At 32.5% G+C, this 17544-nt stretch overlaps 1 protein-coding gene across 1 annotated transcript; it reads left to right on the forward strand.

Annotated features, from left to right (window-relative positions):
* Positions 1-1549: 1549 nt before the first annotated feature.
* On the forward strand, positions 1550-15521 carry LOC103500125 (probable indole-3-pyruvate monooxygenase YUCCA10). Its single transcript, XM_008463331.3, has 5 exons — positions 1550-2161; positions 4277-4513; positions 14105-14233; positions 15047-15248; positions 15376-15521. The coding sequence occupies exons 1-4, from the start codon at positions 1550-1552 to the stop codon at positions 15224-15226; spliced, it is 1158 nt and encodes a 385-aa protein (XP_008461553.2). The 3' UTR covers positions 15227-15248; positions 15376-15521.
* The last annotated feature ends 2023 nt before the right edge of the window (positions 15522-17544 follow it).

The raw sequence follows: 17544 nt of genomic DNA on the forward strand, positions 1-17544 counted from the left end.
TTCCAAAATAAATCTAACATTAACTTATTTCAAGCTAGAAATTACCACTTGATGGGAAAAACCAAAACCCTCACCAAACTCACCAATAATTGGCTACTAGGCTTAAATGGCTGTAAGGAAAGGCAAGAAGCTCACTAACGGATTGGCTTGAAGGAAAGGAGAATAGATTCGGCTTGGCTCACAATTGGAGGAAGATGGCTTGGGCTTGGCCGATGGTCTGCATGCACGACTTGGAGTAAAAGGGATTGGCTCGACTTTAAGGGAATGGAGGAGAGGAGTACCAACAAGTTCAGATGGCGACTATGGTAACAGGAAACTAAGCGGTCCAATGGACGGAGCTGGGTGACTCTGAGAGAAAGAGATTCGATGCGAAGGAGATGAAACCAGTGAATGGAGATAGAGACGCTGCGCGGAATGTGAACGAAAATCGACAGACAGCTTACCTGACTGAACAACACGGAGGAGACGCGGATGCTTGACGAAAAACGATGGAGTGGAACGGAGAGGGTCGACTACAGCGGCACTAGGGTTTGAGAATGAAGAAGATGATGAATAGTGCTTTTCACGTATACGATGCCTAATTAAAATAATAATAATAACAATATTATTATTATTACTCTTTTCCTTTTCTTCTTTCTTTTCATTTTCCCTTTAATTAATTTAAAAAAAAAATTAATAACTCAAATCTTCTCTCTTCATTAAATTTCCATCCAATCAACTTTTTCTCTTTTCCCAACAATATAATATTTTTTCTTAAATAACTATAGCATCATCAATATAATAATTCTTCTTTTTCAAATATTATATATATGATGCTATATTTATTTAAGAAAAAATATTATATTGTTGGGGAGAGAGAATATATATATACATAAAATTAACCAAAATCCTTAAATCTCATCAAATCAATTAACCAACATCATTCAACATTCATAAATCTTTGACAATACCAAAATTTCAAATTTCAATAATTAATTAAATATTCTTTCAATAAATATTTAATTAATAATAATTTCCACAAAATCAAACAATTCTCACCAAACATCTTAAAATAACATCTCAATAATTCCAACATAATTAAATTAAACTAAGATAATTAAATTTAAAAATTACCTTAATTTTTTTGTGTGCTACAATCTTCCCTCATTTGAGAAACTTTCATCTTCCAAAGTTCTAATCCTCAAACAGCTTGGGATACCGAACAATCATGTCATCCTCTCTTTCCCATGTGACCTATTCAACTTAGCAAGTGATTTCGCCAAAGAACTTTAACCGGTGCAATTTCTCCATTGCTTAAGCTCTTTTGCTAAAATCTCAATTGGCTGCTTCTCACAAGGAAGTTTAAGACATTTGAATTGTTGTTAGTCAAAAGAAAATAAGTGGAGCCCATGCTAAGCCTCTTTTGTTGGTTGCTAAACCATGCATTGAGCAGCCTTGTATTTATAAAAAGCCCTCTAACGCTCCTCTCCCTCCATAATTCTATTCCCCTTTCTGTTCTCTTCTTCATCCATTAATTCCACCTTCAAACCACACTAACCCAAGTGTTTCAATGGCAGATACTACTGTGATAATCATCGGGGCAGGTCCTTCCGGCCTTGCTACCGCCGCTTCTCTAACCCTTTCATCAATCTCATACATTATCATCGAAAGAGAAGATTGTTCCGTCCCCCTTTGGCGAAAACACTCCTATGACCGCCTCCACCTTCACGTCCCCAATCGTTTTTGCCACCTTCCAGCCATGCCCTTCCCTTCCTCCACCCCAAACTACCTTCCTAAGGTCAACTTCCTCGACTATTTGGACCGGTACGCCGAGAATTTCAGAATCCGACCGCTGTATCGCCGAAATGTGGAGGCGGCACAATTCGATCACCCAGAGGGGAAGTGGAAGGTTAGAGCTAGGAATTTGGACAAGGGTGAAATGGAGGAGTTTAGGAGTAGATTTTTAGTGGTGGCGACGGGTGAGACGGCGGAGGCTTACACACCGGCAGTCCCGGGGATGGAGGAATTTGGCGGGGATTTGATGCATTCAACGAAGTTTAAATCGGGAAAAGGGTTTGAAGGGAAGAATGTGTTGGTTGTTGGGGCAGGAAATTCAGGGATGGAAATTGCTTTGGATCTTTGTCTTCATGCTGCTAATACTTCCCTTGTTGTTCGGAGCCCGGTAATGTCATTTTTTCTTAATGCTGCTTTTAGATTCATTTCCAGTCTTTCTACTTTCATTTCATCTGTTTTTCTTTTAGTATTTCAATTTTTATGTTCGTGTGTGCTTAATAAGTTCCATGAACTTCAAAGTTGGTTTGTTACGTCTATCAAGCTTCAATTTAGTGAAAAATAACAACTTTTAAATTTTAACATCTTATCAAACATAAAATTGAAAATTTTGATCATATCCTTAACTATTCTATTTTTTATTTTTAGTTTTTGAAAGTTAGATTTATTTCCTTTCCATGGTTTGTATCAATCTTACCTAGAATGGAAGTGTTGTTTTATTGAAAAAAAATAAAGTAAATATTTTAGCTAGTTTTCAATTTTTGATTTATTGTTTGAAAACTTGGTTAAATATTAAACATCAAAGGCTAGAGATCATTTTATTTTTTATTTTAGTTTTAGAAACTTGTGTCTATTTCCTTTCATGTTCTCTCATCATGGTTTATATCCTAAGTAGAAATATTCTCAAAATGCAACGAAAAAAAGTAAAACTCTACTTATTTTAATTTTGAGATTTTGACTTAGTTTTTAAAAGTATTGTTAAAAGTTAAATAACAAAGCAAAATATTTAGAGATTACACACACGTTTATAAGCTTAATTTTTTTTTTTAAAAAAAAAGAAACAAAGTGGATTACCGATTAAGAACTGCTTTTGAAATCGATTAATTAAAATGCTTTCCAACGTTTTAAAAACATAAGTTGAAAATTTGAGTGATAAACTTGTAATGTAACCCCAACCAAAAAGTTCTCCGGTTAGTCCCTACGTTTGAATAATTTTCATTTATGTCTATATGTTATTTTAATAATTTATGATTTCGTCACTTGTTGTCGATAATTAAGAAAGGTAATTTTGCCTACACGATCGTTCTTTTTTTTTTTTTTACACGATCGTTTAGTCAAGTTTAAACAATTTTTGTTACATTTTTTTTTATACATGATCGTTTAGATTTTGCTACCAAATCTAGACGTTTTTCCAACATCTTTTATAGATAACAGTTTGAGAAAAAAGTTGATCTTTTATGGTAGATAATCTTGAACCAAATAACAGTTTGAAAAGAAAAAAAAAAAAAAAAGAGAACAAAGGCGATAGAAAAAAATCACCAGGAATAGGAGAAGAAAGGGAATGACAAACCTAAAATATTTAAAAAAAAAATAACTAATTTTATGGGTTTTTTCATTTTGTTATACAAACCGTAAATATTTTACCTATTTGTTATAATATTTATGAAAATTTTCCTATTTTTTACTCAAATATTTGTCATTTTTGGGTTTTCTATTAACGAACGATATTAAATAAAATAATTACCAATGCAAATATCACATTTTTACTTTAAAATAAAACAAACAAAAAGAAAGCACAAAAGTATTTATAAAATTAGTCTCCTATTTAACCAATATTTTCCAAATGTCCTAACACATAGTATTATTCCATAACTAGATTTAAGCACTATTTGGAGACATTTCTAAGCTTTTGAAATATCATTGATTTCATTATCTCATCAATTATAACTTTTTGAAATATTTAATTATTTTCTTATTGGCATTATTTTTAAATTTTGATTTAATTTTTTTTATCATTTATTAGTAATTGTTGGATATTCATTCATGCCATGATAAATTCAAGTTATTTCTCTTCTAGTTTTAGTTGAAAATATCTGAATATATAGGTAATATACTGAAAATTTTAAATATTCATCATTTAGACAATGTTCTCATTTCTGGCATGTTTATATTTAAAAAAAAATGATATGTATATTTTATATATTATTGTTTGGTATATAAATCATAAATCGTACAAATTATTCTATTTCATGTATTTGTAACGATATCCTATATATTGTGGCATGTTCATAAGTAAAAATCAACAGACTCTAGTCAATCAAATTTATTTGAAATAAGGATGTGTATTGTCTATGCATGATTAGTATTGTATTTTTTTAAAAGAATTCTTAATATATATATTAATATATATATATATATATATATATATATATATATATATATATATATATATTTATCTAAATGACTATATTTTCAAGTATGATAAAATTTTTAAATAAAAATATAGGTGCATTTTATGTCAAGAAGAATGATCGGGTTGGGATTGGATATGTTAAAGTATAATTTGCCAATTTGGTTTGTGGATTCATTGATGGTGATGCTAAGCAAACTAATATATGGAAACCTCACCAATTATGGAATCAAAAGACCTGTTGAAGGCCCATTTTCTATGAAAGCCAAGTATGGAAAGTATCCTATAATTGACGTAGGAACCCTTGAGCAAATTAAATGTGGGCAAATTCAGGTATATATATATACTCATCTTTCATTCCTCCAATATTGTTTTAAATAACAAAAATGTTAAAAATATTTCTAAATATAGCAAAATATTACCATTTATTAATTATTTTGGTCTATCTCAACACATCGTTAATAGAAAGTAAATTTTTAATATATCTTTTATTTTGATTCATTTTACTATATTTTAAAGCAATTGTGATTTATAGTCTTAATTCCAGTTTAAGTGAATGTTAATATATTAATATTTTCACTATAAACTTTGATTACATATTCACCCACTGTATTTGTTCCATCAAAATTGTTATTATTATTTAACCGATTTCGATAAAGGAAAAGTAACATAGGAAGAGTGAATTTAAGATTTATTAAAGATATAAGAATTAAAATTGAATATTTAAAAATATATCAGTTAAACTTAAACCATTTCTAAAGTACAAAATAAAAAAATGGTATTTTTAACCTAAAAAAGAATGAGTGAGCATTTAACCCTCAACCTTTTATATATATATATATATATATATATAACATTTTAATGCTTTTGAAACGTCATTATGTCCTTTTTAAAGTTTGCTATTGAAAGATCAAAGCATCAAATCTTTGTATTTGCACGAGGTTTTTAGAAAAATGCGTTTCTTGGAGTTGAACTTGTATTGGTATTATATTTATATTGATTTCATGCGCTATGGTTCGACCTCTAGTACTTGATTCTCCGATCTCTCTCTCGGTTGAATGCGTATGCTTTGATGTATGGAAGTGGAGCACTTAGTTTTCTTGAAGTTGGAGTCTTGGAAGAATGTTTGATGAAGGGTTACTTCCTTTTCCATGCTTTTGTTAGCAGTAGAACTCATTTTGAATGAAATTTGGAAATCTCCCTTTTTAATGAGTCACGACTATTCATCTTTTTTTCATCCTCTACAACAAGCTCTTCTTTGTTTTGGGAGTCTGTCATCATGATCTTTTGTCGGAATCAGACAACTATAGGTTCGAAAGTCCCAAAGTAAATCAAACTTTCTTAAAGCAATGTTGATGGTAGAACGTTTGAAGTCATCTCGACTGCAACAAGATTCGTCTGAGCTACTTCATCAATATCCAGCTCAATCTTCTTTTGACGTGCTAACTTTAGAATCAACTCCTTCAACACAAAATACCTTTCAATAGGGTGACTAATGACATGATGGTACTTATAGTAGTTAGGATCAACTATTTTTTTTACTTGTTTCGGTCGTTTATTGTCACACCCTGCCTCGTTGACCACTCCATGTGACTAGAAGGAGGCATGCCACCTAAACATACCACGCGAGGTTCTCCACAAACAATGCACTAAATGCCTAGTGAGGGGAACTTCTCAACCAATCTCCATCGCAGAGTTCCAACTTCAAACTCGAGAAATCCCTACAACTATATGTAGGAAAAACACTAAAATTACCAACTTAGCTTAATTGTCTAACATTCAATGCTTAAACACTTTAGCTACTATGCGATAAGCACTATAGAGGTACAAACACAACACAACAAAAATAAATAAAAAAATACACTCTAAGTTTATTACTTGGTTCAACACTTTACAAATTCATTATCTTTCTCGCAAACCACTTAAGCAAAACCTAAGCTCTAAGCTCCTAGCATGCCTTCATTCACTAGGATGCTACTCTCCATGTCAAGGTGTTTAGATGTATAAGAACACTTTTCTTCTCCTTCTCCTTGATCGCCTAGCAACTTGACTTTGTGATTATGTGTGTATAAATATCTACATATGTTTTACTCGTAGATATGTCATATTAAAGCTCTAGTTGAGCGACTATTAGGCGACTGAACATGGTTATGCAACAAAAGGTGAAATCCTATTCATGCATTGCAACTTCTAAATATATGCATGTAGTACAAGTTTTCCTATCGCTTGCCCAAGTGTAAGCAAAAGGATAGGGTTCCTGGGTAAGCCATTGTCGAACACAGGAAATTAATGCTCCTAATGAACTCAGCAGATAGTTAAACTTATTGGGTATACTATATAAAGTAGAGAAGTACGCACAGTTTAAATAATCCTAATTATTTACACTATGGTGCCTTTGGCGGTGCAAGGTAAGCATGTTAATGTGGTGAAATGGAAAATGAACTTAGATACAGACATGAGAGGAAGGAATATTTAATTAATTGCTCGCAATGAGTAGTGCTTTAATAGATCAAGGTGACACAAAACATGTATTAACTTTAGAATTAAGGCGAGCAACCTCTCAGTGCTTTCGCCATACTTGCTAGCCTATCGAGATCCAAATACTTGAAGTTAAGCTATGATTTATATCTATTCAAGTTGTTTAAATTATAAGCTATTTATCCTTAATTAAGATGAGTAACCTTTCGGTACTTTTGCCACAAACATTAACATCTTTGTAACGAATGCAAAGGATGAACGTGACAGTGATGTTCTATCGCTACCACCTCCTTGTCGCTTGTTTAGTTAACTACGTGCTTTAACTTGTCAGGTGGAAGCAGTTAACTCATTGCTTCTTCTCTTGAATATACAATGCTTTAATTTAACATCTGAATTCAACTAGAAACACTTAATAAGCATACACCCTGACTCTCTAATATTAAAGACACATATTATTACTCATAAACTAACTAAACATCTCAAGAACAAGATCAACCCACACACAAAAATGGGCTGCAACTTTCCTTGGACATAATAACTTTAAACCATCCAAAGACGAATAACTTGGTCAGCTTTCCCGCGTCCCAATCCATCTTACCTTTTCTTACTTGGGCTCTATGCCTGGTTACCTAGGGAAGGAAAACATAAAACGTAAGTTGAAGACTTAATGAGTGATGATTTTAAAAAAATCTTTTTGGGAATACAATTTAAGCATAAATTCATTTTCATTTCTCAAACGCATCTTTCGACGCCTCATTTCATAAATCACAGAAATCTTGCACTAGCTCCTCTTATTCCTTTCTACCAAGATCATGAATCCTTCCCTTCGTCAAGCCTACTACGATTCACTCTCGTCAGTATCTTGCAATTGAGCTACTGTGATATTCACTCCATCCACAACATCTAGAAAGTTTATTGATTCATTTTGTTCTTATTGCACTGGCCATCCAAACAACACCATTCACATTATGCGCACACCGCATAAGCACTTCTCACTTGATGGGGATAAAGCTAATGTTTACACGTATTCATCACTACCAGCACATAAAAAACAGTAATTTTCTCTTTTCAAACAACAACAACAGTCACAATAAGAACATAGAGATACATAACATGTTATACATAACTCAAACTCAGAAAGAATCTATTTAGAAAACATTACAAATCATTTAGCTTACAAATCACCCACGCAGGAGTGTTTAGTTTAAGAGAGTCACTCATGCAAGCTTCTGGTTGTTCTTCCCCGAAAGCCTCTCCTCGCCTAGAATTCTCTTAACAGTAACTCAACTCCTTACATTCTCTTAATGAAATTAACTTCCAAAATAACAACATTTTCCTTAGGTTTCCACCCCCTATTTATACTAATCCTTTAGACCAGTTACCCTCTTTGTCTACCAATTCTAAATTGCTACGTTACACATATCCTTACTGCCTTACCGCACTATGCAGCCAAACAAAGCTTGACACGTAAACCAATGATCAACTCCATATTGGACATTCCCTCAGGACGCAAACCTTATCACCTCGGGAAACCAAACTATTTTTTGCCTTATCTTCTCGGGAAGCTAAACTTCTTTTTCCCACAGACTACACCTACCCACTTCTTGTTCGACTGCTCTTCGCGTTACTTCACCCTAATCGCCTAACTCTTCTTGCGATAAGGCTTCTTCATTGCGCCGACTTTTCCTCTATCGCCTATTCTTCATGCGACTTTCTTCCCTTTGAGTTTTATCTTTAGAATAGCCATTCCTTTCACTTTGGAAGCATCATCCCACTCCTCGACGCATTTTTTCTTTAACAAGACTCCCTTTCTCGGATCTAGGTCTCATATTTGCTTTCTAGTAGTTAAATAAGTTCTTTCTCTATCAATTTCTCCAACATCTCTGTAGCATCAGACTTAAGAAATGGATAAACTTTTTCTTATCTTTCTTTAAGAGTTGGTCGTTGCTTCTTATCGTCATCGTGCTTTCTATCAGCTTTTTTTTATTTTCCTTTAAAATCAGACTTTCATAGAGTTGCATGAACAACCATAGAGTTTTCAATGACACTATTCATGATCTTATCATTACTCTTTTTTGGAACCAAGAAATCTTTTCCTCCCTTGTTGGCAACACTTATCTCCATCTCTATATCATAGGCACGAGTCGATAACTCTTCAAATGCACGCGTTTTTATTCCCTACAAGATGTAAAGAAGCTCCCAGTGCATGCCTTGGGTGCACATCTCCTTTACAGACAGTTTTGTGAAAGCTTATCTTTGTAATCTAGGCATAGAGCTCTCATCAATTTATGTAGTCACAATGACTGGCTCTCCCTTCTGCTGACGATGTGCCTAATGCTATAGAAGTGGTTGAAAAACTCTTTTTCCAACTGTTATCAGTTTTTAATCATTTCTTGCTTCAAAATCGGTATTTCACTTGAAAGCATTTTCTTTCAAGCTTTGAATGAACTACCTGACTAGTTAATCACCTCTTAATCTTGCATTTTCACATGTTTCAACAAAATGATCAATGTGTTGTTTAGGATTGCCCCTTCCATCGAATTGTGGAAACTTTGAGGGTTGGCGTACCTAACATGCATTCTTAGGTCATTGATTCTCTTGGTATATGGCTTGGAGTATATAAAAGAAGTTTGTGGTAGACCTTGATATTAAGCTCTTATGGAGCTTGTGATCATATCTTGCAGCTGCTGATTTATAGGGAAGCGATAAAGATGGACTATTCGTCTAAGTTTCCTGCAACACAACTTTTCCTTTATCATCAACTTGGCAATAGGATTTTTGCTCTATGACGACCCGAACTTTTAAACTAAGTAAGGTCATTACTCAAAAGACAAATATAAAGAGATACTTTATTGAAAAGAGGAAAACCAAAATTGTTATAAAATTAATATCAAATAAATGTTCGAAAGACATAAATTTTGAAAAATAGTAAAATACTGTAAAACCATGACCCGCATGTTTTAACAATTTTTTAAATAAGATAAAGTTAAATAAATATGATATAATTTAATTAAAAATGTCTAAAAATCAAAATACTGAAAAACTTATAAATAGAAAAAGCGGAAGCAAAACGAGCTCCTCATATGACATGTCACGGGCCCTTTCTGTCGCTCGTTAGCTTTCAGATACTAAAATACTAAACATTGAAAAAGGGTGTATATATAAAAATATACCCAGTAAGAGACCCACTATTGGTCTTGTTGGGTGATTTGTTAACTACCCGTTAGGAACATAATCATAATATTGTGTGTCCAATAGAGCACACCTTAGCAAATAAAACTGTACGAATACCCCTAAATCGTATGAATGATTTTGTAGGAACACCTCTAGTCATGTGAGTGATCGTAGGTATACACTCTTAAACATGTTTGTGACACGTAGGTACACCCCTAATCGTGCAAGTGATCCTGTTGGAACACTTCTGGCTGTGCGATTTACCCAGTATGAACATAATATAATTGTCCCATAACTGTGCATGTGATCCATAGATACACCCCTGATCGTGTGAGAGATCCCATAGGAACACCCCTAGTCGTACGAGTGACCCCGTAGATAGAAAAAATACAGGTGGAGTATAAGCTTAACAGATAAAGTTAATAGAAACACCACAATCTATGTAACAATCAACGTAAACATGTCGTGAATCATTAGTTATAACAATCCATAAAGCATTGAATCCATAAATAATTCTTAATCATCATGCAACATCTACACAAATCAACTATGCATCTTAGCTACCATCAATGCATAATCCATAAACACATGCGATCTCTGAAATTTAGTTTGAAGGTCTAGTAGTAGAATCTCTTACCTCGAGATTAGCTAAAACAATTAATTCTTAGCTGACGACCAAAGATTTTTCTATTAACTCGATCCTAAACATAAAGGAAAGATTTAGAACTTTAATCAACATAATAATGGTCAACCTTGGAATTTTCCTGAGTCAACTTACCAATAGTTGAGGTTGAAACCAATTCAACCTTGTGGGAAATTGAAAAATTGACAAAACTAGCATCTTTTTTGTTTTACATTTTAAAAGTAGCACGATTTTAGAAAATTCATAATTTTTTTTCTAGTGGTCAATCTTAGCCAAGGTCGAGCTCGAGATTCTTCACAAATTTAAAAAATTATTTGTAGCATTTATCTCAGTCTCTCACAGTCGAGTGCATCATCAAGATTGGACTTTAAATTAAACTAATGGGCCTAAAAATGACCAACCTCCAATAAAAATGAGTTGGTGGAGTGAGTGATGGAGGAACTTTAATCTAAAGTCTTATTTGATCTTGTATCATACAATAACCTTCGGTCCTGGACCAATTTAAGCAACTATGTCAATGATCACGGGCCAAAGTTGCCTCAAGATGGCCTCAAGATCATACTACATAAGCATTTTGTCAATGATATTGTCAATTTCCCCAATTATGTCTATGATCCCAAGCTAAAGTTGCCCCGATATCTCTTTCTCGATGAAACACTCAGTCAAAAGAGACCGAGATAAATTCTTCTACGAGTTTTGTTAAAATTTGGAAAGAATCTTCGAGTCGATCTCGATCGAGATTGGTCTCAGAAAAACAAAATTACGAGTTTTCTAAAATCATGCTACTTTTGAAATGTAAAACAAAAAACGTACTAAACAAAAAACGTACTAGTTTTGCCAATTTCTCTGGAAAATTCCACAAATTAATTGTTCCACAATTTACCAATTACACCTTCAAAGAAGTGAAAACAAATCTTTAATTCAAAATTAAATTTACTTAAACCAAAAATTTATATTTCATAAGCATACCTACAACCCAATCAAAAGTTTATCATAAACCACCAAAAATTGGCTCAAAGGATACCAAAAATTGGCTTGGCTTGGGGGGAAAAGGACGTGGCTCGGCTAGGCAAGAGGAAAACGACTCAGACGGCTTGGTGAAGAAATAGTGTAGCTCGAAGCAGAGGAAAGGTTGCATGGCTAGGCGACTTAGACAGAGAGGTCACAGACGAGACACACTATTGGGAAAAAGACTTATGGCGTGGAGGAACTCGGGTGACTGGGGTAAGGAAGACGACAGAGAGAAGGATTTGCTCGCATGCGGCTTTGCAAAACAGACACTCGGTCAGGCTTCGTGATTGGGCTTTGACGAAAAAGGAAGCGGTGGACGACGACAATTGGCGACAACTCGTTAGACCTATAAGTGCGTAGCGGTGAAGAAGAAGAAGATGAAAATTTCATTTTCTTGGACTCCGACAGTTTAAATAATAAATAAATAATATTAATAATAATAATAATAATAAGGAGTCTTTTAAAAAATATAATAAAGCGGCAAAATATTTACACCGCATAAAACAATTCCGAAAACGGAAAAAGCCCACAAGTTCATAATGGAAAATACCAAAAATGTCATGTCAACCACGCTGTCAACAATGCGCGTAATATATTTGATACAGGATCATTTAGTTTTGACTATTGTTTGATACACGATCAATTAGATTTGGTCGTTTAGATTTAGATAAATTTAAACGATTTATTTTTTCAATTCTATCGTTTAATTTGATTATACGATCGTTTAGATTTGGTTACAGGATCGTTTAGGTTTGGTCGTTTAGATTTGGCTACACAATTGTGTAGATTTGACTAAACGAAAATTTTTAAGATTATTTGATACACGATCGTTTAGATTTGGCTACTTCAATCTAAACGGTTTTCTCAAAGATTTTTTATATACCTAATCTAAACGACGTAAAAAAGAGGAGGAAAAGAAGAAAGACGATGGAAAGAAATTGCAGCATAAAAAAAAGGAAAAAAGACGATAGAAAAAAATTGCAGCAGAAGGAGAAGAAAGACGGAATGGCAAACCTGAAATATTTTAAATTTTTTCAAGGTGTGATTCTTTCTCTGATAGATCAGAAGCAAGAGTAGAGTTGTTAAACAAAAGATTTTCTCTGATAACAACCTCGCTTTTAGGAGATCCCATTAGTTGTTCCTAACATTTTTTTGTGAGGACAAAACCTTGTTTTTGTTCTTGCATGTTATTCTTTGAGTCACTCTAGGTAACAGGTCTTGTGTAAGCGTCATTCTTGACAGTAGCTTTAGATGCGACTTTCCATATTGCCATTAGTTGGTTTTTTTATTTTAGCTTTGAGAAAGAGATGAGAGGTAAAGATGTCCCACTGAACATGCCAATTTATTTGCACAAGGTTCCCAGAGAAACATGTTTCTTGGAGTTAAACTTGATGTTGTATTTATACGAATTTGATGTGATGTGGTTCAAACTCTAGTACTTGGTCCTCTTATTCTCTCTCAGTTGAATGTGTATGCTTGATGTATGGAAGTGGCGCACTTGATGTTCTTGAAGTTGGAGTATTGGAAGAATACTTGTATCTTCAAGGGAACTTCAATATTTAAGGGTGGTCAGCTTTTAGAGTTAGGGAGTCTTATGGTTGTTGGGAGAATTTTTTCGAGGCTCTCTAGGGTAAAAACTTTGCCCGCTACAAATGAAGAGAGCTTCTCTATTTATAGAGTTCTCTTTTATTTATAGCGTTTGGCTAGTCTATGGATCAACTATTTGGACCCAACCATATAGATTTGGATCTTATTTAACATTTGGGCTAAAATTAAGCTTATTTTTAGGTTCAATTGAACTTTAGCCCAAATAAACAATATTTAATTGAATCAAAATAATTAACTTGATCTAATTGTCATGATGAAAACACATGGCGTCTTCAGGACTTGCCAAGTAATGTCTTCAATTTCAATTTGGGACATACGTCACCTTTTAGTTAGTCCTAAATTTAGTTATTTGTATTTTTTGTCGTTAATTTGGTAAATGAGTGACAATTTGTGATTGATCTAAATTTCTTCATTCAACATTTTGAAATGAATATTATTAATGGCTTATCCATCTAGCTAGAGAAAAGTGCTTTTAAAATGTAAAGTTTTATGTTAAAAAATATAGATTTGTTTGACGATATACAACAAATTTCTATCTTTAATTGATATGTCAATTAGACTATATGCTTACTTTAGTATGCCTTCGTGATTGTTTATTTAGCAAATTATTATAGTACATGATTAAAACTTCCTTTTGTTATAATTTGTAAAATAATTTTTTATAATATCAGGTTTTTTTTTTTTTTTTTTTTTGAAATTATAAATTGGCTCTTGATATCACTTATAAAAGTCAATAATCTATACGCTTTTTCTTATAAATTTTAACCATTGCTCTTTATTGATAACATTGATTATACTCTTAAACATAGAAAAATATATATAAAAAAATAATAATAAAGTTATTGGAATTTGGAGATTATATGAGCCACATATATCGTTTATGTATTTGGCGTATTAATTAACCCATTTTTTTATTCTTAAGCCTATATATATTATTGACCTTACAAAATATATCAATATAAAACTAGTGTATATTTGAACATTTTCCTAATTGGCTCCTAATTCTGTAGGTATTGGCTACAGAAATAGCAAGCATAAAAGGGAAGAATAATGTAGTGTTCAAAAATGGAAAATGCTATCAATTTGACTCCATCATATTTTGCACTGGCTTCAAAAGGTCAACAAATCTCTGGCTCAAGGTAAATTACATTTACAAACTTCCCATAGCTTCCTTTAAATTAGTCTATGTTTGATTTTAATCCTTCAACTTTGAAATTATTTTAAAATATGATCATTTATGAGAATTTTACCTTTAGAAAACAAAAATAACATAGCTTAAAATTGGAAGACTTTAATATCTAATTTACCATTAGATTTCAACTACTGTAGAATATTTTCCTCTAATTGTTAGTTTTAGAAAGATTTTTAAATCACAAAGTGTTGAAAATATTTTAAAATGTAGTAAAATATTATACTATTTTTACGATAGATTATGAAAACTACTATTTATGGCTTTTTGTGTCATGATAGATAGACATAGATATTAGTCTATCACAATTTGTTGGAATCTTTTATAAATAGACTACAATATTTACTATATATTTTAAATATTTTAGTTCATTTAATTTTGTTATATTTAAAGAGTTCATTTCATTTTATTTTAATGTAAACTAAATATATTCCTTTTTAAAGAATATTATAGAATTGAACTTTTTTTAAAAGAAAAAGTAACTTATATACCGGACGTACTAAATTAAAAGTATATGATTCCATTAGACATAAACTCAAATTGATATTTAATAGATCAAAAAGTTTTATAATTTTTAAATTTTTCAAGAACGTAGATTTAAAGATCTATAAGACAGTTTTGGAATTTCAACGATGGCCAAATTATAGAATATAGATCTCAAAGTCGATGACTAAATTAAATTTGTAATGTAGGTTAATTATTATTATTATGGAATTTATGAGAATTGAAATCAACCAAAAATATAAATTGATATTTGATGCAGGGAGATGAGTATCTTTTGAATGATGATGGACTACCAAAACCAAGTTACCCTAATCACTGGAAAGGAAAGAATGGGTTATATTGTGTAGGACTATCAAGAAGAGGCCTATATGGAGCTAATTTAGATGCTCAAAATGTTGCTAAAGATATATCAACTCAAATCTACAAGTTTGGATCATAGAAAGAAGGAAAAGATAACTATGGTACAAACTTAATATTTGCTCAATGAAATTTGTAGTTCTTATTTCATTTTTCAATTTGTTATCGTTTTACCCGCTACCCACAAATTAAAATATAACTCACACAATCATATGTTATTTTAATGTACAGGGATGTTATCGATATGGTCGACTCCAAAGTGCAGTCCAAGTTGATTTTAATGGCTTTACAACTGAGGTCTCAAATGTCTAAGATGTCAATATTTGTAGTTAAAGCTAGTTACTTGAAGATAAGTTTTTTTTTTCTTTGAATATTATTAAGTGACATTTCATCGATCCTATATCTTGATATTTTGGTTAGATATATCAATGTAATTTTCCAGTTACAAACCTCTCACCTTGAACCAGGTTTCTACAGAAATAAAACTAGAAGCAAGGGTTTCAAAAATGTCACATTTCTACTACATATAAAGATTTTAATTTGATTATATGGGAACATTAGAGTATTTTATTGTATGCTACCTCAAATTTTGCAGTGAATATGCTATTGATAAGAGTTAGAAGCAAGGTTATTCCAAATGTCACATTTTAAATTTATATAAAATTGATAGAAATATTGTTAGAGATGTATGTGGAGTGGCATATTATATTTTTTATAAGGCAGGTGATTTCCTTCGTTGACTTGCACAAAGTCTTAACATCAAGTTTTAACATCAGAAAATTTTTCTGTGAATACTTTCTTTATTTGGAATTATGTAGTTGCTTTATTTTATCACTATATAAATTCAGTAGCATCAAAGCGTACAAAAACATCCATTTCAGACGGCTTTATTCATTCACGGATGGAAAGAGTTTGTATTTGCTTACCCCAAATTCCCTACCTCTGAAGGATCGGCCGAAGGCAAACTGCTTGATTCTGCCGAATCCCTCCCAGGTATATATCTGCTCGCCCAGTACCAAAGACGAGACCCAGAAATTTTGGTATATGCCAACGTAGAGAAACGTGGACAGATCTTAAAGAAAATGTAGGTAGAGATTCTGCAAAAGTTATTTTTGCGTGGGCATACTTCGTGGCCGAAACCCCGTCGTCTTTTCATTTGCCCATATTGTTTACGTTACGTCGACAGAACTACCCACGCCAATTAAACTCGTCGACAGAAAAGACATTTTTTCCCACAAAACGAATGTCTATAGAATGGTTTTTTACCCATTATCATCATCACGTCTACAAAAAAAAATATATAATTTCTATCCATGTTTGTTTCGTGGGCAGAAACTGTTTCCACCAACAAAAATATTTTTGTAACGACCCAAACTCATAAACTAAGTAAAGATCTTTACTCAGAAGGCAAATAAAAAACAAAACTTTCTTGAAGAGAGGAAAACTAAATTGTTAAAAAATTAATATCAAATAAATGCTCGTAAAACATAAAATTAACAAAACCAATAAAAATAATGTGAAAACGTGACCCGCAGGTTCTAACACTTTTTAAAGAAAATAAAGATAAATAAATATGAAAAAAACTTTAAATGTCTAAAATAAAAAATACTGAAAAGCAATTGATAAATAGAAGCAGAAGCAAAAATGATGTCCTCATATGACATGTCACGAGTCCTTCCTGTCGCTCGCCAGCTTTCCAGATCCTTTACCTTTTTCCATGAAATATTAAGCATAGAAAAGAGTGAGTATATAAAAAATATACCCAGTAAGAGAGACCCACTACTTGTCTCACTAAGTGATTTGTTACCTTCTCATTATGAACATAATAATAATGTCGTGTGTCTGATCGTGCACACCTGGGCAAGTAAAACCATATGAACAACCTTTATCGTGCGAGTGATCCCATAGGAACATCCCTAGTCATGTGATTGATCATTGGTACACACTCCTAAACATGTTTTTGACTCGTTGGAACAACCCTAGTCGTGAGAGTGATCCTATATGAACACAGTATAAATAACCTTTAACCATCTGCATGTGACACAGAGGTATACCCCTAATCGTGTGAGTGGTCCCATAAGAACATCCCTAGTCGTACGAGGGACCCTAGGTAGGAAGACAATACAAGTGGGGTAAACTTAAAAGTCAAAGTTAACAAAAGTTAACAGACACACCATAATCCAAAAGCATGTAGCAATCAACATAAACATGACATTAATCATCATGTATAACAACCCATAATGCATAATAATCCATAAAGCATGGAATCCATAATTCATGCTTAATCATCATGTAAGATAACATCTGTCAACATCTACTTTGCATCTTAGCTACCATCAGTGCGTAATCCGAAAACATATGCAATCTCTTAAATTTAGTTTGAAGGTCCAATAGTAGAAT

Source organism: Cucumis melo, chromosome 6 (genome assembly GCF_025177605.1).
Source record: "Cucumis melo cultivar AY chromosome 6, USDA_Cmelo_AY_1.0, whole genome shotgun sequence".
Classification (NCBI taxonomy): domain Eukaryota; kingdom Viridiplantae; phylum Streptophyta; class Magnoliopsida; order Cucurbitales; family Cucurbitaceae; genus Cucumis; species Cucumis melo.

Bases quoted from the DNA above. Each gene is read 5' to 3' on its own strand.
- LOC103500125 (XM_008463331.3), top strand. From the start codon at position 1,550: ATGGCAGATACTACTGTGATAATCATCGGGGCAGGTCCTTCCGGCCTT. The intron at 4,514-14,104 runs GTATATATATAT...CTAATTCTGTAG, and splicing joins TTAAATGTGGGCAAATTCAG to GTATTGGCTACAGAAATAGC. The intron at 14,234-15,046 runs GTAAATTACATT...TATTTGATGCAG, and splicing joins CAACAAATCTCTGGCTCAAG to GGAGATGAGTATCTTTTGAA.